At 41.3% G+C, this 23,889-nt stretch overlaps 1 protein-coding gene across 1 annotated transcript in view; it reads left to right on the top strand.

The window, feature by feature from the left end:
• The window catches only part of LOC101393879 (protein Cryzl2-like), a 36,290-nt gene extending 15,649 nt beyond the window's left edge, over positions 1–20,641 (top strand). The window contains exon 10 of the mRNA XM_004425173.3: positions 18,899–20,641. Within this exon, the coding sequence (XP_004425230.1) occupies positions 18,899–18,967 (69 nt within the window). The 3' untranslated portion in view covers positions 18,968–20,641. The remainder of the gene's footprint in view (positions 1–18,898) is intronic.
• The last annotated feature ends 3,248 nt before the right edge of the window (positions 20,642–23,889 follow it).

The following is a 23,889-nucleotide window of genomic DNA, read 5'->3' as shown; positions in this document are numbered from 1 at the left end:
ACAATATCAGTGGCTTCCAGACTGTGCTTCAGGAGCCACAGTTGGGATGTGGGGGTGGGCAGTAGACTTGAGCTGCCCAGGGTCTGGGACCCCATCTCTGCTGAGGCCTGAGTAGCTGCACGTTTTTACTTTTTTGTTCATACTTTTCTTTTAAGAAAAGGTTTTGTGGCTTAAACACTTGAAAACCACCAGTTTGGAGAATTTCCAGGTCCCCTTCCATCTTGTGGCTTTTATCCTGTAGCTTGTAAACTGAGGTTTGCTTTACCTGAGGCTCTCGTATACCTGTTGATAGAGGGTAAGGACAATCAGGCAGTAGAGGGGTGGAAACACGTGTTAGTGTGAACTGTGTTTTCACTCCACTGACGTGTTCTAGGTGCTGCTGGGGCATGCAAGCAAGCCAGAGGTGGGTTATTGTTTTAATTACCCACATTGAGGTTCTCTCTCCTCTTAAACATGAATTAACTATCTACTCACTGACCTCCTGTCAGCTTCCATTTGCCCTTCTCTTTTCCAATGAGGGCTCTGCTCGTAGGATTTTTCTAGTTCTTCCCCCTCTGCTGACCTTTCTGTTATCAAGCAGCTCTCTGAAGCCGTGCTCCCTAACAATTTCAAGCATCTCATTCGCACCCCATCCATTTACGATTTCTTCTCTTTCTGTTTCTTTCAATATGCACGCTATTTAGAGGAATAATAGTAATAATAATGGCAGCTCCCATACATTAGGTGCTTACTCTGGGTCAAGAACTATTTTAAGCACTTTACATGCATTTTCTCATTTAATCTTCACAACAACCCTTTGAGGTATGAATCATTTTTATCACATTTTACAGACGAGTAAATCAAGACTCGTAGAGGCTAAGAAAGCTGCCCAATGATATGTAGTAAGTGACAGACCTGGAAGCCAGTCCAGGTTGGTCTGATGCCAGAATCTGGGCTCCTTATGGCCATGCCAAGCTCTTTCCTCAAAAAAAGCCAGAAAGTTGCTTCTTAGAAACCTTATTCTAGAGAATGAAGTTTATCCATCTACCAGAGAATTATGTATGTGAAAGAACTATCTCATAGTTAAAACGATGAGGAATCTTGAATTTTCCCTAGCAGTACAGAATTTATATATTTTGTTCTTTTAAAATTAAGATGATTAAATGAATATATCATTAATTTCACTTAACTTTAAAGCCTGGGTAATATTTTTTCATGTAAACCGATGCTTCCCAGCTTATATTTTCTCCTGCATATGTGGACTTATAGATTTGACCTTGATAGTTAACATTACTATGACCACGTACTTTGTACCATAGCCTTTGCAGTAGGCACAGGGTATGAATTTTCATAGCACTCTGTGCTTCTCCTTCATCTGCTTGTAATTACTTGTTCCATGCCCATCATTCGCCTAGACCACAAACTCCATGTGAGCAGGGACCATGTGCTGTCTGCACCTCCGTGTCTCCAGATTCTGGCAGGTACTCACATATCTGTTGAATGACTGATTGAGAGTTTGGGGCTCTAGGGTCAGACCACCAGGGTTCAGATCCTGGCCCTACCACTTAACTGGCTGTGGGCAAATGGCATACATTTTTGTGCCTTAGTTTCCCCATCTGTAATGGGGGCAGTAATATACTCTACCTGTTAGGGTGGTTATGAGGATTAAGTAAGATAATACATGCAAAAGCACTTAGTAAACACTTAGTATATTTTTTAAAGCAAAATATATAGCCATTATAAAAGCCAGAGTTGAGCTTTTTCAGTTTGCCTGAACTGTGATACTTTTGCATTGACATTTCAGAGGGCAGGATTAGAGACACAGTCTTTAGATTTTGAATTTTAACTGGAATTTGTTCTCTGAAGGGTTATATCTGTGCCATGACGGGTGGATCATGAATGAGCCCTGTGATCTGTTCAGAAGGTGGCATCACTTAGATGTGCAGTGTCTGTTTTCTATAGGGAACTGCCCACATGCATCTCGACCTGACCCAGTACTTAAACCTCACAGATCTGAACTTGGTTAGTACATAAAGGTTGGGTGAGATCACCACATGAACAGATTTAATGGATAGAAATTGTTTACTCAAAATTTCCTGAATGTATCTGTGGAATATTCTTAAAAATTAAATTACTCTTTTAGTTTAGATGGCATATTAATTTTAGCCCATTGTTCCAGACCCGGTTTATGGGCCACCCCATATCTGCCAGCCCCACCTGCCCCAGGCCTTGGGCACTTGTCACACTTCTCCAGTGAAGGCTAACGTCACCCACCCCCACAGCCATACAGCCCAAACCCTGTCCCTAGGCCCATCTCCTAACACTGTTGATTGTCTCCTGCTTTCCCCGGGGTGAGAGATGATATTAGGCAAGGCCTCCATTTCGCTCATCAAGGTGGGAGCTGCTGCACCTCCGGTGCACAGTCTGATTCCAAGGCCCTGTTGAAGCTCTGGCTTCCCCAGAAACTGTTTGCAGGGATCTCGGTAAAGCAACCCAGAGTGTGGGGGAGTTCACTCCTTGGGGCAAGCACTGACAAATGGAAGATAGGAGATAAATTGCTGCCGTTCCCCCTCCTGATGGATTGATTTGACATGCAGTGGGTTCCATATGGTCTCTCTGGAGAAGTCTGGTGTGAAGAACAATTAGCTACATGTTCCCCTGAATATGACCGGTTCAGGATCAGTAACACAGCCTTGTAGCTCCTCCCCTCCTTCCTCGATTCACTTCACGTTCCCCCTGCCCTTGCCTCCCTGGGGTTGCAGTGAAGCATTAGGGCATACGTGTTGGTTACTCTCTCTTTTTTTTAAGGAACCCAGGCTGACCCTTAATTTTGAAAATTTAATTATTTTTGTGTTTAGTAATACAAGGCTTGACTTTTTTTTTAAAAGTCAGGTTTATTGAGGTATAATTTATATATAGTAAACTTTGCTCTGAGTTTTGGCAAACATGTATAGTCATGTAACCACCCCACTACAATCCAGATGCAGAACATTTCCATCACTCCAGAAGTTTCCTTTGTGCCCCTTTGTAATCAATCCCCTTCTCTTACCCCACAGCCCCTGGCAACCACTGATCTGTTTTCTCTCCCTATAATTTTGCCTTTTCCGGAATGTCATATAAATGGAATCATACAGGATATAGCCTTTTGAGTCTGGCTTCTTTAACTTTGTGTAATGCTTCTGAGGTTCATCCATGTTTTTACATATGTCAGTAACTTGTTCTTTTTTATTGCTGAATAGTATTTCATTGTATGGATGTACCTCAAATTGTTTTTTGATTCACCAATTAATAGATGTTTGATTATTTTCAGTTTTTGGTGATTATGAATGAATCTTTTATAAACGTTTGTGTACGACTTTTGTATCGACAGATGTTTTTCTTAGTTTAGGACTTGGATTTCTGGGTCATGTGCTAAGTGTATGTTTAACTTTTTTTTTTTTTTTGTGAGGAAGATCAGCCCTGAGCTAACATCCATGCTCATCCTCCTCTTTTTGCTGAGGAAGACCGGCTCTGAGCTAACATCTATTGCCAATCCTCCTCCTTTTTTTCCCCCAAAGCCCCAGTAGATAGTTGTATGTCATAGCTGCACATCCTTCTAGTTGCTGCATGTGGGACGCGGCCTCAGCACGGCTGGAGAAGCGGTCCGTCAGTGTGCGCCCGGGATCCGAACCCGGGCCACCAGCAGCGGAGCACGCGCACTCAACCGCTAAGCCACGGGGCCGTCCCTTCTTTTTTTGAATTTACACAGATATTTAGTTGACCTTATTTACAGAGCAGTTTTCTTTTTTACCCCCAGTATCCAATGGTGCCTAGATAACATCATTAGATAAGAATGTCAGTTGAAAAGAAATCTGTGGAGAACCTACAAATAACAGATGCTGATGTACGTCAAGAAGAGGGAGCTCGACTGTATGAGCAGCTCTCTCTGTGCCCCAGTTACTCAGAAGCAATTCTGTTGCAGTCTCTGCAGCCCATGATTTTGAAGACAAGGCTACTATTACTGCACTCCTGTCAAAGCCCAGAGCACATAGGTTTTCTATTTTCTGGTGTATTCTGGATTAGAACTGGTACTCCAGCATACATGATCTGTTTGAACATTTCAGGATTCTGTTTGTACTGATTTGCTACTTTATGTTTAACTTTTATTCTCTTTTTTTGTGTGTGTGAGGAAGATCAGCCCTGAGCTAACATCTGTTGCCAGTCCTCCTCTTTTTGCTGAGAAAGATTGGCCCTGGGCTAACATCCGTGCCCATCTTCCTCTACTTTATATGGGATGCAGCATGGCTTGATAAGCAGTGTGTCGGTTCGCACCGGGGTCCGAACCCACGAACCCCGGGCCACTGAAGCGGAGTGTGCAAACTTAACCACTGTGCCACCGGGCTGGCCCCTATGTTTAACTTTTAATAAACTACCAAACTGTTTATCTGAGTGCTTGTCATCACCTCTTGGCCTTTTGGCTAAGATCAAGTGCAGAGTGGTTGTATTCTTCTGCCTTCCCACCAACAGTGTAAGAAAGTTCTAGTTGTTCTGCATCCGCCAGAACTTAGTATTGTCAGTTGTTTTCTTTTTTTTTTTTTTTTGGAGGAAGATCAGCCCTGAGCTAACGTCCATGCCAATCCTCCTCTTTTTGCTGAGGAAGACTGGCCCTGGGCTAACATCCGAGCCCGTCTTCCTCCACTTTATATGGGACGCCACCACAGCGTGGCCTGACAAGCGGTGCCTCAGTGAACGCCTGGGATCCCAACCCGGGCTGCCAGCAGCGGAGCGTGAGCACTTAACTGCTACCCCACGGGGCCAACCCCCTGTTTTCTTTATTTTTAGCTCTTCCAATAGGTGTGTAGTGGTATCTGATTGTGGGTTTAATTTGCATTTCTCTACTGAATAATGATCTCGAGTATCTTTTCATATGCTCGTTTGCCATCTGTATCTCTTTTTTGCTGGCATGCATTAACTGACTTTTAAAAGAAAATTCAGATCAACTATATCAGAGCAATGATAAGATGAATATAATTCAACTTAGTGATATACATGACAGTGTATCACTAACTAAACATTTACCTTTTAAAAACAATCCCAGGGATGGCCCCTGGCTTAGCAGTTAAGTGCCCGTGCTCCGCTACTGGTGGCCCGGGTTTGGATCCCTGGCGGGCACCGACGCACCGCTTCTCCGGTCATGCTGAGGCAGCGTCCCACATACAGCAACTAGAAGGATGTGCAACTATGACATACAAGTATCTACTGGGGCTTTGGGGGAAAAAACAAAAAGGAGGAGGATTGGCAATAGATGTTAGCTCAGAGCCGGTCTTCCTCAACAAAAGAGAAGGATTAGCATAAATGTTAGCTCAGGGCTGATCTTCCTCAGAAAATAAATAAATAAATAAATAAAAACAATCCCATTCAGTCCCAGAAATATTCACTCATTTGTGAGTTTATTTTATTCATCAAACATTCACTGGGGGGCCGGCCCCATGGCTTAGTGGTTAAGGGTGCGCGCTCCACTACTGGCGGCCCAGGTTCAGATCCCGGGTGCGCACTGACGCACCGCTTCTCTGGCCATACTGAGGCTACGTCCCACATAGAGCAACTAGAAGGATGTGCAGCTATGACATACAACTATCTACTGGGGCTTTGGGGGAAAAAGGAGGAGGATTGGCAATAGATGTTAGCTCAGAGCCGGTCTTCCTCAGCAAAAAGAGGAGGATTAGCGTGGATGTTAGCTCAGGGCTGATCTTCCTCACACACATACAAAAAAAGTAGTAAAAAACATTCACTGGGTACATTCTGTATGCCAGTCAATAAGAAGTAAGGCTTACGGAATTTATTTTTTAGTTGGGAAGATCTCAGGACAATGCTATAATGGGGTGAAGAGCTGGTTTCTAAAGTGAAGCATGAATCAGCATAATATAATTAGGGAACTGTAGGTTACTCTGATTATTCCTGCTTGATGAGCTAATTAAAAATTCCAACAGCAGAATCTAGAACAAAAGCAATATCCTCACCTTTCCCCCAAATTCCAGGTTGCATATCTCCAGAGACAAATTTAATTATGGCTTCATCCACTACGAGGCAGAGAACCAGGGTTCTGGGAACAGCCTGTGTATCTGTCTAGGCATTGGGATGGAGCAGCCTCCCTCTTGGTGACTCGGCCTGTAGAATACAGCAGGACAACATCCCAGGCATCTGAATTAGCTATTAAAAGACGCTGGTCTATAGCCGTGCACTTTTCTTCTTAGTCTCTCACTCAGAGCCTTGTTAAACAGCCAGTCCTTAACACCACTGGTTGTCTGTTTTCCCAGCCCAGATAGAAACTATAGGGTAGAAAGGGACAGAGTTGAGTTATTTTTAGAACCAGCTACAGTCACAACAGAAGTGGCAACTGGACATAGAAATAACAGAACATCTGAGAGACAGAAGGTAAAATAATGGATGTTCAAAATTATGAGATTCCCAAGTCATGGAACAAAAAGGTTGTCCTTTCCTCCCAATGTTTTTTTTTTTTTTTCTTTTGTGAGGAAGATCAGCCCTGAACTAACATCCATGGCAATCCTCCTCTTTTTGCTGAGGAAGACCGGCCCTGAGCTAACATCTATTGCCAATCCTCCTCCTTTTTTTCCCTTTTTCTTTCCAAAGCCCAAGTAGATAGTTGTATGTCATAGTTGCACATCCTTCCAGTTGTTGTATGTGGGACGCCGTCTCAGCATGGCCAGACAAGCGGTGTGTTGGTGCGTGCCTGGATCCGAACCCAGGCTGCCAGCAGCAGAGCGCTCGTATTCAACCACTAAGCCACGGGGCCGGCCCCCCCTCAATGTTTTAAAGAAGCTAGGTAAATGTGTGGTACATTTTTATAAAGATTTGTATGTAAAATGATTAAAAATAAGCTTTAGCATTTAAAGGGACAAGATTCTTTTTATGTTAACATTTATTTGCAGGAGATTCCTCATTTCTCTAGGATGCCGGGTGAAAAAAGGATCACTGTCTCAAATTATGCTTGTTTTACCAAGGATTTTCTGTTGTTGGGCTCTGACAGATCTCTGGGAACAAGTGACTTCTAACTGACAGGGAGAGTGATGCAGCTGTGAGTCACTTGGAGCTGTACCTTTGAGTGATTGACACGGCGGGGATGAGTGTTTCAAACATCTGTCTTAGACCTCTCCGCCTCCTCTGAGTGCGTCTAAATTTACTTAGATTGGAAAGGTCTCTGTAAGGCACAGAGCCCCAAAAGACGGATGTTTTTGAAACCAGGGATTTCATGCTGCACAGAGATTGCCATGATTGATTTGTGTCTGTGCTTATTTTTACTTATTTATTTTTCTTATGCTCTTTGGGGAGGATTTCAAGTGGAAAGGGATGGATAATCATAATCCTCATTTCAAAGCACATTTTCATTGCTGGACACACAAGGCCCATCTTTTGCTTTTATATCTGTGTATTTGTGGATGTCTGAGTTTACTTATTTCCTTTATCCACATTTCCTACTGTCATTCTCCACTCCTTTTCCTCCCTTCAGAGCCAGTCTCAATAATGTGTTCAATACATATCTTTGGATTTGTATTTCCTTGTAAAACACACAGAATTATTTTGTGTACTAATTTATTTTCAAGTTACTTAAATAGTGTTGTGCTGTAGACCTTATTCTGTTTCTTAATGTTTTATGCGCTGTCCTTTTAAGATCTATCTGTGTTGCTGGTCCTGTATTCAGGTCATTGCTTCTCAGTGCTGCGTTGTAGTCCATGGTGTGCATCCACCATAGTTCACAGATCCATTCCCTGCTGATAAACTTCCAGGTTGACTTGAGTCTCTCTCACCATAGTCAGAACTATAATAAACAGTCTCATGGGTGACCACAGGGACTTGTGCAAATGTTGCTGTGGGAGTATTCTACCAGGAGTAGGATGGTTGGGTCATAGGATGTATGCATTCTTCATTTGACTGCCAACTGCTCTCCAGAATGACTTGACCAGTTAATGCCCTCACCAGCAGTGCATGAGAATTCTTGTTTATTCACTACTCTATCGATATGTAGCCTTGTTCAACTTTTGGATTTTTGCCAAATTGGTAGGCATAAAGTGGCATCTTATTGTTTTAATTTGCATTCCCCTGGTTTCTAATTAATTTAAGCATCTCTTTATATATTTGCTAGCCATTCAGGTTTCCAATTCTTTAAATTGCAATTTAAACCCTTCTTGCAGTTTTCAGTGGGACTTCCTGTCTCTTTCTTACTAATTTGCTAAAGTTCCTTGTATAATCTGTGGTTCTCAAACTTTAATGTGTGTATGAATCACCTGCAGATCTTGTTAAGTTACAGATTATGACTCAGTAAGGGTGGGATGGGGCTCGAGATTGTACATTTCTCATAAGCTCCCAGATGATGCAGAAGACCATTGTCCTTGAACCACTCTGTGAGTAGCAAGGTTCTAGAGATTAGTTTGAGACTTTACAAGTCTGTCCTTCCAAATTTGTCATGTGTTTGGCACCTTTGTCTAGATTTAATGTAATCAAACACATCAATATTTTGCCTCATGGTTAGTGCTTTTTGGGACTTGTTTAGTAAGTCCTTTGTCATCTCTGGGTCACAGTGATTTTCTTGTCTCTTTTTCTCTATTAACTTTGCACTTGTGTTTCACACTTAAAGATTTAATCCATCTGAAGTCACTTTTGTCTTGGATATAAATTAGGTAACCAAATTTTATTTTTCTCCTTATAGTGAGCTAGTTTTCTCAGACCAAATAGTTCACTGTTTCTTCACTGATTTGTGGTGCTCCCTTCATCTTATTTCAAGTTCCCGGATATCCATGCCTCTGCTCTCTGCTTTTCGCTCTATCGCTTGGTTCACATATCTGCTCCTATAATAGGGTCACGCTGTTCTTATGTTATAGCTTTGAAGGGTGTTTTAGTATCTGGAAAGGTCACACTTTCACCTTTGTTCTTCTTTTTCAAATTTGACTTAGCTATTTGTGAATCGTTATCCTTTTAGGTAAATTTTGGAATAAATTTGTGTAGTTCCTCAAAAAATCTGGCTGATTCCATTTTGAATGGAATTGCATTGACTTTCTAGATTAATTTGGGGGAGTATTGATATTTTTACAATGTTAAGTGGGCTCATTTGTGAACAGGGATCTATTGCCATTTATTCAGATCTTTCATGTTTTTAAGTAGAGTTTAAAGTTTTTCTCCATAAAGTCTTGTGGATTATTCTTAGTTATGTTAATTACAAGTACTTTACTGTTTTTATTGCCTTTGAGAACAGTATTTTATTTCTGTTATATTTCCTGGTTGATTATTTCTGATATAGAGAAATGTCAGTAATTTTTGTAAGCTGATCTTTTGTCTCACAACCTTGCTGACTTTTCTTACTTGTTTGTGGCTTGGGTTAGTTTTTCTATGTAGATTATTATATTGTCTGCAAATAATGACACTTTTATCTATTTTCTTCCATTCTTCTTTGCTTTTTAAAATTTTAATTTTTTGCATTTATTATTTTATTAAAAACATCAATAGACTTTATTTTTTGAGTTTTAGCTTTATAGAAAAATTCAACAGAAAGTATCGAGTGTTCTCATATACTCCCTTTCCCACTTCCCAGTTTCCACCGTTATTAACATCTTACATTATTAGTCTGATATGTTTGCTGCACTAGATAAACCAATATTGATACATTATAATTAACTAAGTCTATAGTTTACATTCGGGTTCATTCTTGTGCTGTCCAGTTCTATAGGTTTTGCCAAATGCATAATGTCATGTATCTACCATTACAGTGTCATAGGGAATAGCTTCACTGCTCTAAAAATGCCCTGGGCTCCACATATTCACCCTTGCTCCCCCACCCCCAATCGTTGGCAACCACTGATCTTTTTACTGTCTCTGAATAAAGTTTTGCCTTTTCCTGAATGTCATATAGTTAAAATCATATAGTATGTAGCCTTTTCAAACTGGCTTCTCTTATTAAGCAGTATGCATTTAAGACTCTTCCTTGTCTTTTTGTAGCTTGATAGCTCATTTCTTGTCACTGAATAATATTCCATTGTCTGGTGTACCACAGTTTGTTTACTCAGTCACCTATTGAAGGACGTCTTGGCTGCTCCCAAGTTTTGGCAATTATGAATAAGGCTGCTGTAAACATTTGTGTGCAGGTTTTTCTGTGGACATAAGTTTTCAACTTATTTGGGTAAATACGTAGGAATGTGATTGCTGCATCATATAGTACGATTATGTTTAGCTTTGTAAGAAACTGCCAAACTGTCTTCCAAATTGGCTGTACCGTTTTACATTCCCACTAATAATGAATGAGAGTTGCTGGTGCTCCACATCCTTGCCAGCATTTGCTGGTGTCAGTGTTCTGGATTTTGGCACTTCCAATAGGTGTGTAGTGGTATCTCGTTGTTTTAATTTGCAATTCCCTAATGACATATGATATTGAGCATCTTTTCATATGCTTATTTGCCATCTGTATATCTTCTTTGGTGAGATGTCTGTTCAGGTCTTTGGCCCCTTTTTTTCTTTTTCTTTTTTTTTTGGTGAGGAAGATCAGCCCTGAGCTAACATCCATGCTAATTCTCCTCGTTTTGCTGAGGAAGACCGGCTCTGAGCTAACATCTATTGCCAATCCTCCTCCTTTTTTTTCCCCAAAGCCCCAGTAGATAGTTGTATGTCACAGTTGCACATCCTTCTAGTTGCTGTATGTGGGACACGGCCTCAGCGTGGCCGGAGAAGCGGTGCGTCGGTGTGTGCCCAGGATCCGAACCTGGGCCACCAGTAGTGGAGTGCGCGCACTTAACTGCTAAGCCACCGGGCTGGCCCTTTGGCCCCTTTTTTGAGTAGTTTGTTTTCTTATTGTTGAGTATTAAGAATTCTTTGTGAGGAGGGCGGAGTCAAGATGGCGGCGTAGGCAGACTCTGAACTCACCTCCTCCCGTGGACACAGCCAATTTACAACTACTCGTGGAAAAATTACCCCTGACACAGAACTGAAAACTGGATAAGAGGAACTCCTGCAACAATGGACAATCCTAACTGGGGTGGAAGAGGCAGAGACTCCCTTCCGGAGAGGAAAAACGCCGCCTTCACAAGCGGCCAGCTTCACGGCCGCCGGGAGCAGCGCACAGGTACGCACCCTCCCTGGAGGCGCGGGGCCCTGAGCCGGGGAGCACCCCCGCTGTGGGCATTTTGTGGACCCAGCACAATCGAGACCAGCGGCATAATATCTGACTTTGCCTGCTACTAAAGCCTTGGGGAGCACCCCCAGAAAACCGGGTTCACAAAGAAACTAAAACTGGCTCTTAAAGGGCCCGCGCACAAACTCACCCGTTCCAGAAAGCATCCTAAAATCACCAGAAAGAAAGGTGCACAGTGCTTTGGTGACAAGAGACTCACCTAATAGGCCTTGAGTGCATCTCGGTGAGGGGTGAGACCTCTCCAGGGACTGGGACATTGGCGGCGGCCATTGTTGTGGCCTGGTGTGAGCGTGCTGACACAGACGCCATTGGAGTTTTCCCTGAGGCCTGCTAGCCCAGGGTCTGCTCCACCCGCTAGAGCACCGATTTAATCCAGCTCAGCCAGGGCAGGCAGCCCACCCTAGCGACTGGCCCCACCCAACAACAAGCCCTCAGGCAACTTGTGGGCCTGCATAGATTGGTGACTGGATTCTCTGCAGCCTGGCAACTGAGCCGACTTGAGCAGGGCAGGGTGTGCACAAGGAGCGGGTGGAGAGTGTGGGGCGGTGGCGGAGTGTGTGGGGCTCCCACCGTGGAGAGACTGAGTCCGCTTGGGGAGGTCAGGGCGCTCACACCAGGCAGGATTGTGTTGACTGTGTGTGGACCTGTGGGCAACAGGGCTTGTCAGCTGCAGAAGACTTGTGCTTCTCAAAGACCCACATAGGAGGTTTGCCCCACTTTCCAAAGCCTGAAACAATTGGGTGCTCCTGTGCCTGAGGCCAGTCCCACCCAGCTGCAATCCTCAGAGAGCTGACAAGAGACCTAATAGGCTAGAGGCTTACAGCAATTGTAAGGCCCTGAGCCTAACAACCTGCCACACTGGGGGCCTACTCACTTAAAAGAAATACTGCAACACAAATGTGGTATTAGAACTTACAGCCAACTGTGCTGGGGCTCCCCATAGCTGATAAAGAGACTGAAGGGCCCACAACAACTACAAGCAGCTGAGCATTACAACAGCTGGCCAGGAGCATAACTCAGCCTCCCTGGGCGCCTATAGGGAGAGCTAACAGGCCACAATAGAAGGACACACGTAGCCCACATAGGGGCCACCCCTGGAACATTGAGAACTGAGGGAAGCACACTGGAAGCCTCCTAAGGCATCACTTACATAAGGTCACCTATCCAAGAGAAGGAGACATAGCTGACCTACCTAATACGTAGACACAAGCACAGGGAAAGAGGCAAAATGAGGAGGCAAAAGAATACATTCCAAGTAAGGGAACAGGACAAAACCCCAGAAAAGGAACTAAGTGAAACAGAAATGAGCTACCTACCCGACAGAGAGTTCAAACTAAGAGTGTTAAGGATGCTCACTGATCTGGGGAGAAGAATAGATGAACTCAGTGAGAATGTCAACAAAGAAATGGAAGATATAAAAAAGAACCAATCAGAAATGACGAATACAATACTGGAAATGAAAAATTCATTAGAGGGACTCAAAAGCAGAGCAGAGGATACAGAAGAACGGATCTGTGAGCTGGAAGAAAGACTAGAAGAAATTACCCAAGGTGAACAGGTAAAAGAGAAAAGAATTAAAAAGAGTGAGGACAGTCTAAGGGACCTCTGGGACAACATCAAGCGCACTAACATCCGTGTTATAGGTGTCCCAGAAGGAGAAGAGCGAGACAAGGGGGCAGAGAATCTATTTCAAGAAATAATAGATGAACACTTCCCTAACCTAAGGAAGGAAACAGACATCCAGGTACAGGAATCACAGAGAGCCCCAAACAAGATAAACCCAAAGAGGCCCACACCAAGACACATCATAATCAAAATGTCCAGAATTAAAGATAAAGAGAGAATCCCAAAAGCCGCAAAAGAATGTCAAGTTACATACAAAGGAAACCCCATAAGGCTATCAGCTGACTTCTCAGCAGAAACCTTACAGGCTAGAAGAGAATGGCACGATATATTTAAAGTGCTAAAAGGAAAAAACTTACAGCCAAGAATACTCTACCCAGCAAGGTTATCATTCAAAATGGAAGGAGAGATCAAAATTTTCCCAGATAAGCAAAAATTAAAGGAGTTTGTCACCAAGAAACCAGTGCTACAAGAAATGTTAAAGGGACTGATTTAAGGGGAAAAGAGAAGACCACAAATAGGAAAAATTATCTATTTCCATGATAAGAGGGAAATGGATACAAATGCACAAAAAAGAGGTTAGATATGATATCAAAAACATAAAAGGAGGGAGGAGGGGAGTTAAAGAGTACAGCTTTCAGACAGAGGTCAAACTAAAGTGACCATCAAGTCTGTATAGAAGAAGTAAGGAACAGAGAAGGACTACTAAAACACTGAGGAAAAAAAAAAAGTTAAAAAATGGCAGTAAGTACATACTTATCAATAGCTACTTTAAACGTCAATGGACTAAATGCTCCAATTAAAAGGCATAGGGTGGCTGATTAGATAAAAAAACAAGACCCATATATATGCTGCATACAAGAGACACACTTCAGACCTAAAGACACTCACCAACTGAAAGTGAAGGGATGGAAAAAGATACTCCATGCAAATGGCAATGAAAAGAAAGCTGGGGTAGCAGTACTCATATCAGACAAAATAGACTTTAAAACAAAAACTGTAAAAAGAGACAAAGAAGGGCATTACATAATGATCAAGGGCACAATCCAACAAGAGGGTATAACACTTGTAAATATCTACGCTTCCAATGTAGGTGCACCTAAATATATAAAGCAATTATTAACAGACATAAAAAGAGAAATAGACAGTAACACAATAATAGTAGGGGACTTTAACACTCCACTTACACCAACAGATCATCCAAACAGAAGATCAATAAGGAAACATTGGCCTTAAACGACACACTAGAACAGATGGACCTAGTAGATATATACAGAGCATTCCATCCAAAAACCGAAGAATACACGTTCTTTTCAAATGCACATGGAACATTCTCCAGGATTGATCACATGTTAGGCCACAAAACAAGTCTCCATAAATTTAAGAAGATTGAAATAATACCAAGCATCTTTTCTGACCACAACGGTATGAAACTAGAAATAACTATAGGAAGAAAATCAGAAAAGCCACAAATACATGGAGATTAAACAAAATGCTACTGAACAACGACTGGGTTAACGAAGAAATCAAAGAAGAAATCAAAAAATACCTGGAGACAAATGAAAATGAAAATACGACATGCCAGAATTTATGGGATACAGCAAAAGCGGTTCTAAGAGGGAAGTTTATAGCGATACAGGCCTATCTCAACAAACAAGAAAAATCTCAAATAAACAATCTAACAATGCACCTAAAGGAACTAGAAAAAGAAGAACAAACAAAGCCCAAAATCAGTAGAAGAAGGGAAATAATAAAAATCAGAGCAGAAATAAATGAAATAGAGACCAAAAAAACAATAGAAAAAATTAATAAAACCAAGAGCTGGTTCTTTGAAAAGATCAACAAAATTGACAAACCTTTAGCTAGACTCACCAAGAAAAAAAGAGAGAAGGCACAAATAAGTAAAATCAGAAATGAAAGGGCCGGCCCCGTGGCTTAGCGGTTAAGTGCGCGCGCTCCGCTGCTGGCGGCCCGGGTTCGGATCCCAGGCGCACACCGACGCACCACTTCTCCGGCCATGCTGAGGCCGCGTCCCACATACAGCAACTAGAAGGATGTGCAGCTGTGACATACAACTATCTACTGGGGCTTTGGGGGGAAAATAAATAAATAAAAATTAAAAAAAAAAAAAAATGTCCCTTTTAAAAAAAAAAAAAAAAAAAAAGAAATGAAAGAGGAGAGGTTACAACAGACACCTCAGAAATACAAAGGATTATAAGAGAATACTATGAAAAGCTATATGCCAACCAATTCGACAATCTGGAAGAAATGGATAAATTCTTAGAATCCTACAACCTTCCAAAACTGGATCAAGAAGAAGTAGAGAATTTGAATAGACCAATCACCAGTAAGGAGATCAAAACAGTAATCACAAACCTCCCCAAAAATAAAAGTCCAGGACCAGACGGCTTCCCTGGTGAATTCTACCAAACATTCAAAGAAGACTTAATACCTATCCTTCTCAAACTCTTCCAAAAAATTGAGGAGCGGGGGAAGCTCCCTAACTCATTCTACGAAGCTGACATTACCCTGATACCAAAACCAGACAAGGGCAACACAAAAAAAGAAAATTACAGGCCAATATCACTGATGAACATCGATGTGTAAATCCTCAACAAAATACTAGCAAATCGCATACAACAATACGTTAAAAAGATTATACACCATGATCAAGTGGGATTTATTCCAGGTATGCAGGGATGGTTTAACATTCGCAGATCAATCAACGTAATACACCACATGAATAAAATGAAGAACAAAAATCACATGATCATCTCAATAGATGCAGAGAAAGCATTTGACAAGATACAGCATCCATTTATGATAAAAACTCTGAATAAAATGGGTAGAGAAGGAAAGTACCTCAACATAATAAAGACCATATATGAGAAACCCACAGCTAATGTCATCCTCAATGGTGAAAAACTGAAAGCTATCCCTCTAAGAACAGGAACCAGACAAGGATGCCCACTGTCACCACTCCTATTTAACATAGTACTGGAAGTCCTAGCCAGAGCAATCAGGCAAGAGGAAGAAATAAAAGGGATCCAAACTGGAAAGGAAGAAGTGAAACTGTCACTATTTGCAGATGACATGATTTTATATACAGAAAACCCTAAAGAATCCACCAGAAAACTTTTAGAAGTAATAAACGAATATGGTAAAGTTGCAGGATACAAAATCAGCATACAAAAATCAGTTGCATTTCTGTACACTAACAACGAAGTAGCAGAAAGAGAAATTAAGAATACCATCCCATTTACAATTGCAAAAAAAAAAGAATAAAATACCTAGGAATAAACTTAACCAAAGAGGTGAAAGATCTGTACACCGAAAACTATAAAACATTGCTGAAAGAAATTGAAGAAGACACAAAGAAATGGAAAGATATTCCGTGCTCTTGGATTGGAAGAATTAACATAGTTAAGATGTCCATACTTCCTAAAGCCATCTATAGATTCAATGCAATCCCTTTCAAAGTTCCAACAACATTTTTCACAGAAATAGAACAAAGAATCCTAAAATTTATATGGAACAACGAAAGACCCCGAATAGCTAAAGGAATCCTGAGAAAAAAGAACAAAGCTGGAGGTATCACACTCCCTGATTTCAAAATATGCTACAAAGCTGTAGTAACCAAAACAGCATGGTACTGGCACAAAAACGGACACACAGATCAATGGAATAGAATCGAAAGCCCAGAAATAAACCCACACATCTGTGGACAGCTAATCTTTGACAAAGGAGCCAAGAACATACAATGGGGAAAAGAAAGTCTCTTCAACAAATGGTGTTGGGAAAACTGGACAGCCACATGCAAAAAAATGAAAGTAGACCCTTACCTTACACCATGCACAAAAATTAACTCCAAATGGATTAAAGACTTGAATGTAAGACCTGAAACTATGAAACTTCTAGAAGAAAACATAGGCAGTTCGCTCTTCCACATCGGTCTTAGCAACATCTTTTCAAACACCACATCTGACCGGGCAAGAGAAACAATAGAAAAAATAAACAAATGGGACTACATCAAACTAAAAAGCTTCTGCACAGCAAAGGAAACCATCAACAAAACGAAAAGACAACCTAACAATTGGGAGAAGATATTTGCAAACCATACATCTGATAAGGGCTTAATCTCCAAAATATATAAAGAACTCATGCATCTCAACAACAAAAAAACTACCAACCCAATTAAAAAATAGGCAAAAGACCTGAACAGACATTTCTCCAAAGAAGATATACAGATGGCCAACAGACACATGAAAAGATGTTCAAAATCACTAACTATCAGGGAAATGCAAATCAAAACTACAATGACATATCACCTCACGCCCGTCAGAATGGCTATAATTAACAAGACAGGAAACAATATGTGTTGGAGAGGATGTGGAGAATAGGGAACTCTCATACACTGCTGGTGGGAGTGCAAACTGGTGCAGCCACTATGGAAAACAGTATGGAGATTCCTCAAAAAATCAAGGATAGAACTACCATATGATCCAGCTATTCCACTGCTGGGTATTTATCCAAAGAACTTGAAAACAATTTGCAAAGGTACATGCACCCCTGTGTTCATTGCAGCGTTATTCACAATAGCCAAGACTTGGAAGCAACCTAAGTGCCCATCAAGGGACGAATGGATAAAGAAGCTGTGGTATATATACACAATGGAATACTACTCAGCCATAAGAAACGATGAAATCCAGCCATTTGTGACAACATGGATGGACATTGAGGGTATAATGCAAAGTGAAATAAGTCAGAGGGAGAAGGTCAAATACCGTATGATTTCCTTCATTAAGTAGTAGATAATAACAACAATAAACAAACACATAGGGGAAAAAAAAAAAAGAATTCTTTGTGTATTTTAGATATAAGATCTTTATCAGATATGTGTTTTGCAAAGATTTTCTCCCAGGCTGTGGCTTGTCTTTTCATTCTTTAAAGTGTCGTTCACAGAGCAGAAGTTTTTAATTTTAATGATGTCCAACTTACCAATTTTTTCTTTCATGGATCATGCTTTTGGTGTTGTATCTAAAAACTCATTGCCAAACCCAAGGTGACTTAGATTTTTTTCCTATGTTTTCTTGTGGAAGTTTCATAGTTTTGCCTTTTACATTTAGATGTAAGGTCCATTTTGAGTTAATTTTTTGAAAGATGTAAGGATAGCATCTTGATTCATTTTTTTGCATGTGGATGTCCAGTTGGTCTGCTCCATTACTTGAAAAGACTATCCTGTCTCTGTTGAATTGTCTCTGCTCCTTTGTCAAAGTTCAGTTGACTATATTTGTATGGGTCTATTTCTGGGCTCTCTAATCTGTTCCATTGATCTGTTTGTCTATTCTTTCACCAATACCACACTGTCATGATTGCTGTGGCTGCTGTTTAATTTCTGTTTTGTCACTTTGTGCTTCTAAAAAAGGATTTGAGATAGACTGCAATTTTAGTTACACTGGAAACAGGATAATTTTAATAAAAAGATGAAAATTGTAGGGGCCGGCCCAGTGGCACAAGCCGTTAAGTGCGTGCGTTCTGCTGCAGTGGCCCGGGGTTTGCAGGTTCGGATCCCGGGCGCGCACTGACGCACCGCTTGTCAAGCCGTGCTGTGGTGGTGTCCCATATAAAGTAGAGGAAGATGGGCACGGATGTTAGCCCAGGGCCAATCTTTCTCAGCAAAAAGAGGAGGATTGGCATTGGATGTTAGCTCAGGGCTGGTCTTCCTCACAAAAAAAAAAAAAAAAGATGAAAATTGTAAAAAAGTTAAATATTGATTCTTCTGGCTGTGGCTCCATTCTTTAAAAAACAAGAACACACAGAAATATTACAATAGAGTATGGACAGGCCTGAGGATGTTTTACCTGCTGTCATTTATCTGACAACATTGAAAATTATAGTTTAGACAGAAAAATTCTGAGGTTGGGTTATTCTTAAATATTATTGTTTTCCTTTGAGTTTGTGGTGATTAATTATTTAGTTAGTATTGCATAGTTAGCTACATACAGTTCATTGGAGACACATATTAATACTTTAGCTGTTTTAAGAATTGAATCAGCAACAGATGTTTGTTGAAATGTGTATATATGCAAGTCTGACCACTTTTCTGGGATTTTTTTTTTTTAGGTCAATGATGCCTTCCTTCATGTGACACAGCGCAAATCCTCGGGCAAGGTGCTTATCTCTCTTAAATAAATCCTCACCTCAGCAGTAAACTCAGCATGTCCAAATCCAAACTCATCATCTTTCCAAAAAACCTGATGTCCCTCCTGTGTTTCTAAAGGTGTTACTACCTTCCTTATTAATCCAGCTTCAAAATCTTTCAGAGTCACCTTTGATTCTGTTTTTTTATTTCTCATAATTAGTGTGATTATATACTTTATTGTGCAAACTTCAACCTGTTTGAAAGAGAAAGGATGCTATTAGTAATTACGCTAGGAAAACAGGTGTCCCAGCCAAATCAGGGTGTATGGTCGCCCCATTCATAATGCATCAATGGCCAGGTTCTGTCATCACCACATCTAGGAAATCTCTCACCTCCATATCCTCTTTTCCGTTCTTACTAGTTATGTCTCGTCTGCTAATTCCAGTGACCACCTAACTGGCTTTCCTACCTTTGAACTACCCCCATCCCTTCCATCCTTGTTATACATTATTGCCATGGTACCTTCCCAAAGCACAGCTATGACTATATCTCATCTCAGAAAACCTACAATGGCTCACCACTGTCTACGTGGTGGAGTTCAGACTCCTTGAGCAAGCATTTCATTTTGACCGTGATTTTGCCCCTCTCTGCTTTCCAGCCTTATGCCCCACAACTCCTCCAGTCCCTGAGTACTCACTTTGATTTCCTGCCTCCCCCTGCTTGCTCTGCTCAAGCAGTTTCCTCTACTCCCTTATCTCTGTCAAACATAAGCCTTCCTGACCTCCAAGACCTACCTCTGCCATGGCCGTTCCCCTTAGGAGGGTGCTCATCTTCTACCTTCCTGTGGATTCTCTCCCACGATTTGTCAAATTCTGCCTTGCACCAAAGGAAGCAGCATGTCTAGTGGAATAAACACAGGATTCTGAATCCAAGATGTGGGTTTGAATCCCAGTCTCGCCCCTTTGGAGGTGGTTACTTAAGGTCTCCGAGCCTTCCTTTTCTCACTGTAAAGTGGATATTACAACATCTACCTCACAAAGTTGTTGTGAGCAATACACATAGTGATTGAGCAAACACCTGGCATATGCTAAGTGATTAGCAAATGCTAGTTACTTTCACTTCTTTCTCTCCTCCTTTATCACGGTAGCGTAAGTTCCTGGAGAGTAGGTACCGTGTCTGACTTGCCTTTGTACCTCCCACAATACTAGCACAGTGAGTTACCCGTGGTCAATACTCAATAAATTGAATTGAATTTGAATTATCTTAAATTGTGGGGAAAAATGTATGTCCATAGACATACAATGGAATATTATTCAGCCTTAAAAAGGAAGGACATTTTGACACATGCTACAACATGGATGAACTTTGAAGACGTTACGCTAAGTGAAATAAGCTAGTCACAAAAGAACAAATATTTATGATGCCACTGACATTAAGTACCTAGAGTAGTCAAATTCACTGAGACAGAAAGTAAAATGGTGGTTGCTAGTAGCTGGGGAGAGGAGGAAATGGGGAGTTATTGTTTAAAGGCTACAGACAGAGTTTCAGTTTGGGAAGATGGAAACATTCTGGAGATGGATGGTGGTGATGGTTGCACAATAATGTGGATGTACTTAATGTCACTGAACTGTACACTTAAAAATGGGGAAAATGGTAAAGTTTATGTTATGTATATTTTACTACACTAAAAAATGTTAAAAAAATAAAAGAATATATTGCCCTCACATCCAAGTGAATGTATTGAGAGAAGAGAACAGAGGGTGTGAGTAGAGTGCCTGGCTTAGGCCAAAGGAAGCTCCAGTCCCTGCCCGAGTCCTGGTCTGTGGGGAGAGGTCCTGTACCTTTGCTGGGTGCTAAACACTCTCTACTCCTCCTACTGCATGAGTGATAATTCCTGAAAAGGGTGGGTGGAGATGAAAACAGGCACCTGGTACCATGAAGGTGGGGCTACTTCTTATTCTGGTGAGGTCCTGTTCTAATAAATGGGATAAGAGGCTTTGTTTGCTGATAAGTACCTCATGCTGTTTGAAAACACCTTTCTTCTCAGGGTTTTCTCACCAAAAGAGCTTTTGGAAGAATTGAATTGTAAAATATCGAGTGAACATTTGGGGAAAGAATTTGAAACTGAGAAATTAGCAGAAGGAAGGGGGAGGGGAAAGACGGCAGGGAAACCACCCACGTGTCTGCTGCGGGCCCACGTGGTGCTTCCATGAGGGACAGAGCACATGCTGTGCCTCTTCCTGCCCCATTGCCGCGCCTCTTCCTGCCCCGTTGCAGCATTTTAGCCTTCTGGGGGCTGCGTGCCTTGTGGTTCTATTTAATGATAGGCCTCTCTTCACCTGCCTTTCCCCAAAGTGACTTCTTAATGTGAGCTATTTTTGTGTTTAAATGAAAGTTCGTTTTCAAAAATATCAAGACACCAACGTTGAGGCTAATTTTAGAATTTCCTGACACCCTTTGGGATAATTGAAGACATGCTGGATAGACCCCGGGAGAGAAGTCAGGATTGGGAAAAGTGCACAAGCCCAGCTGGGAGCTACCTTTCCCACTGTTCTGAGCTGATCAGTAGGTGTCACTAGTAATAAAGATCAATTGTCCCCAGCTCACTAACGTCAAAGGGACTTAAAATGAAAGAGGCAGTCATTAAGGAGAGCGAGTTTCTTCAGGTTTAACAAGTATTGGTTAGAACGCCTAATGACCTCCTCTCTGCTGGCCTGTGTTCCAGCTTCACGGGAATGATTTGATTTGAAAGCATTTGACTCATTTTAGTCATTGTTTGGTTGTTCCACCATCTGAGCCATTAGTTAGGCTGAAAAAAGAATCAATGCCACTCCAAGTGACAGCGTTATTCTATATTCACAGACTTCTCCCAGCTCTCCCTTGCAGGTTGGCTGCTGGAGAAATCACTCCCACGCACCTACCTCTTCTTTTTTGGTGACTGTGGGTCTGTCCACCTGCACACACTTCTCTCAACAGCCGAAGTGAGGTTTTGTGCTATTAGCTGTGGAATAATCCTGTCTACACATCACCAGTATATTTGCCCCTGCTCCTTCCTCTGCAATCTATATAGCTTTAGAAAGCTATCTTTTCTATTGGAGCTATGGTAAAGACAACAAAAGATTTGTTATTTGGCAAGTGAGGGAAAATAAAGGTGTCTTCACGTAATCACTTTTATTTAACCAAAAAACTCTAAGAAACATTCACGCTATTATTTCTTTCTCTTATTTTTCCTTCTAAGGTTGTACACGTGATTCAAAATGCAGTGGTTCTTCAAAATTTTTATTGTTTATAAAGTCGCGTGAGGGGAAGACCTAATTAAACAAACAAACACTAGCATGTCTGTTCTCTTCCATTTTGTTTCTTCATCACAGCTTCTTGGTAGATTGAAGATCTGAATTAGAAATATGCTGGTTTCTGGAACTTAATCATTGTTGAGGAATCATATACGAAGCGGTTATTTTAATGTTTTTTCTTTTTTGCTGTATTTAGAAACGGTCAGTTTCCTGAACTTTTGTGAATTGTCTCATTATTTTTAAAATGGTATTGTTAAAATAATTACAACAATACCACATGGTCATTGAAAAAAGTCAAACCAGCAAGAAGTTTATGAGTAGAAATTGTTATTCTATTTTCCTCTATCCTGTCTCATTCCCATTCTCCAGGAAAACCACTGTAAACAGTGTGGTGTTAGTCTTGCAGACCTTTTAAAACACATACACACAGGTTTTTGTTTTTTTTTAATAAAGACATGCATAGGTTTTAAAAATAACTGATCATAGTAACTGAACATGCTGTTCTATAATGTGCTGTTTTTAATCAATAATACGCCATGGACATCATTCCATATTAGTAAATATGGACTTATTCTTTGTGACAGCTGCTTAGTATTCCATAATGAGGACATATATCATATACAACCATTTCCTTATTAGTGGGCTTATTCATTTATTTAACAAACATTTGTTGATTTGCCTCTATGTGCCAAGCTCAGCACAGCACAGGGAATACAATGGTGAGCAAAACTTTCCAAATCTAGTGGGGGAGACAGACACTTGCTAAATTCACAAAACCGTGCCAAACCAGTGCTGTGTAAAGTATAATGGGGGAATTTAACTCACGAAGGTCAAAAAGGTTTCCCTGAGGAAAGACCCTTGAACCTCTCTCTGAAGATGGAGGCTTCTAGGAATTAAATTCTAGGAATTTAAATAGGCAGGGAAGAAAGGGAAGAATATTCTAGGACCCTGTGGCTAATGAAAGCATGGCAAGTAAAAGGGGCTGAAAGCAGGCTGGTAGGGCTGGGGCTTGAGAGATGAAGGTGAGTGTTGTGAGATGAGGCTGGAAGTGGGGACAGATTGGGCAGGAGATTGTGGGCCAGTTTTGGGGGTTTTGCCTTTAAGCTAAGAGTAATGGGTTGCCATTGAAGTGTTCTAAGCAGGGGTGGGGCAGAGGCAGCAGAACCAGAATAATGTTCTGGAAGAATCCCTCCAGCTACAGGGGGGAGAAAGGATTGGAGAGAAATAAACCAATTAGGAGTCTATGAAAGTGCAAATGAGAGATGATGGCATCTTGGACTAAGGTGGTGATGATGGGGAAGGAGAGAAATGGACAGAATGGAGAGCTATGCAGGAGGTTACAGTGAAAGGACTTGGTGTTAGATTGGATATAGGGGTGGGTTGAGGAGGAGCAAGAAGGAAATGTCAAGAGGATTCCTAGGTTCCTGGATAGATATTTGAGAGGAGGAACATCGAAAGAGAATTGGATGTTGGCGGTGGAGGGGGATATGATGGAGGCAGAAGATGAAGTTTTGTACGTATTGAGACATCCAGGAGATGTCAAATATATAGTTTTATATACCTGTCTGGTGCTCAGAAGAGAGCATCTCTTGTATCTCTGTGACCTAGAGATACAAATTTGGGAGTCATTTGCATGGAGGTGTTATTGATGCCTGTGATGTGGCTGAGATTGCCCCTGG

The sequence above is a fragment of the Ceratotherium simum genome, chromosome 2 (assembly GCF_057802395.1).
Source record: "Ceratotherium simum simum isolate JZ-2026a chromosome 2, ASM5780239v1, whole genome shotgun sequence".
Classification (NCBI taxonomy): Eukaryota; Metazoa; Chordata; class Mammalia; order Perissodactyla; family Rhinocerotidae; genus Ceratotherium; species Ceratotherium simum.
The sequence above is the reverse complement of the archived record's forward strand: the minus strand, read 5'-3'. Positions and strand labels throughout refer to the sequence as shown.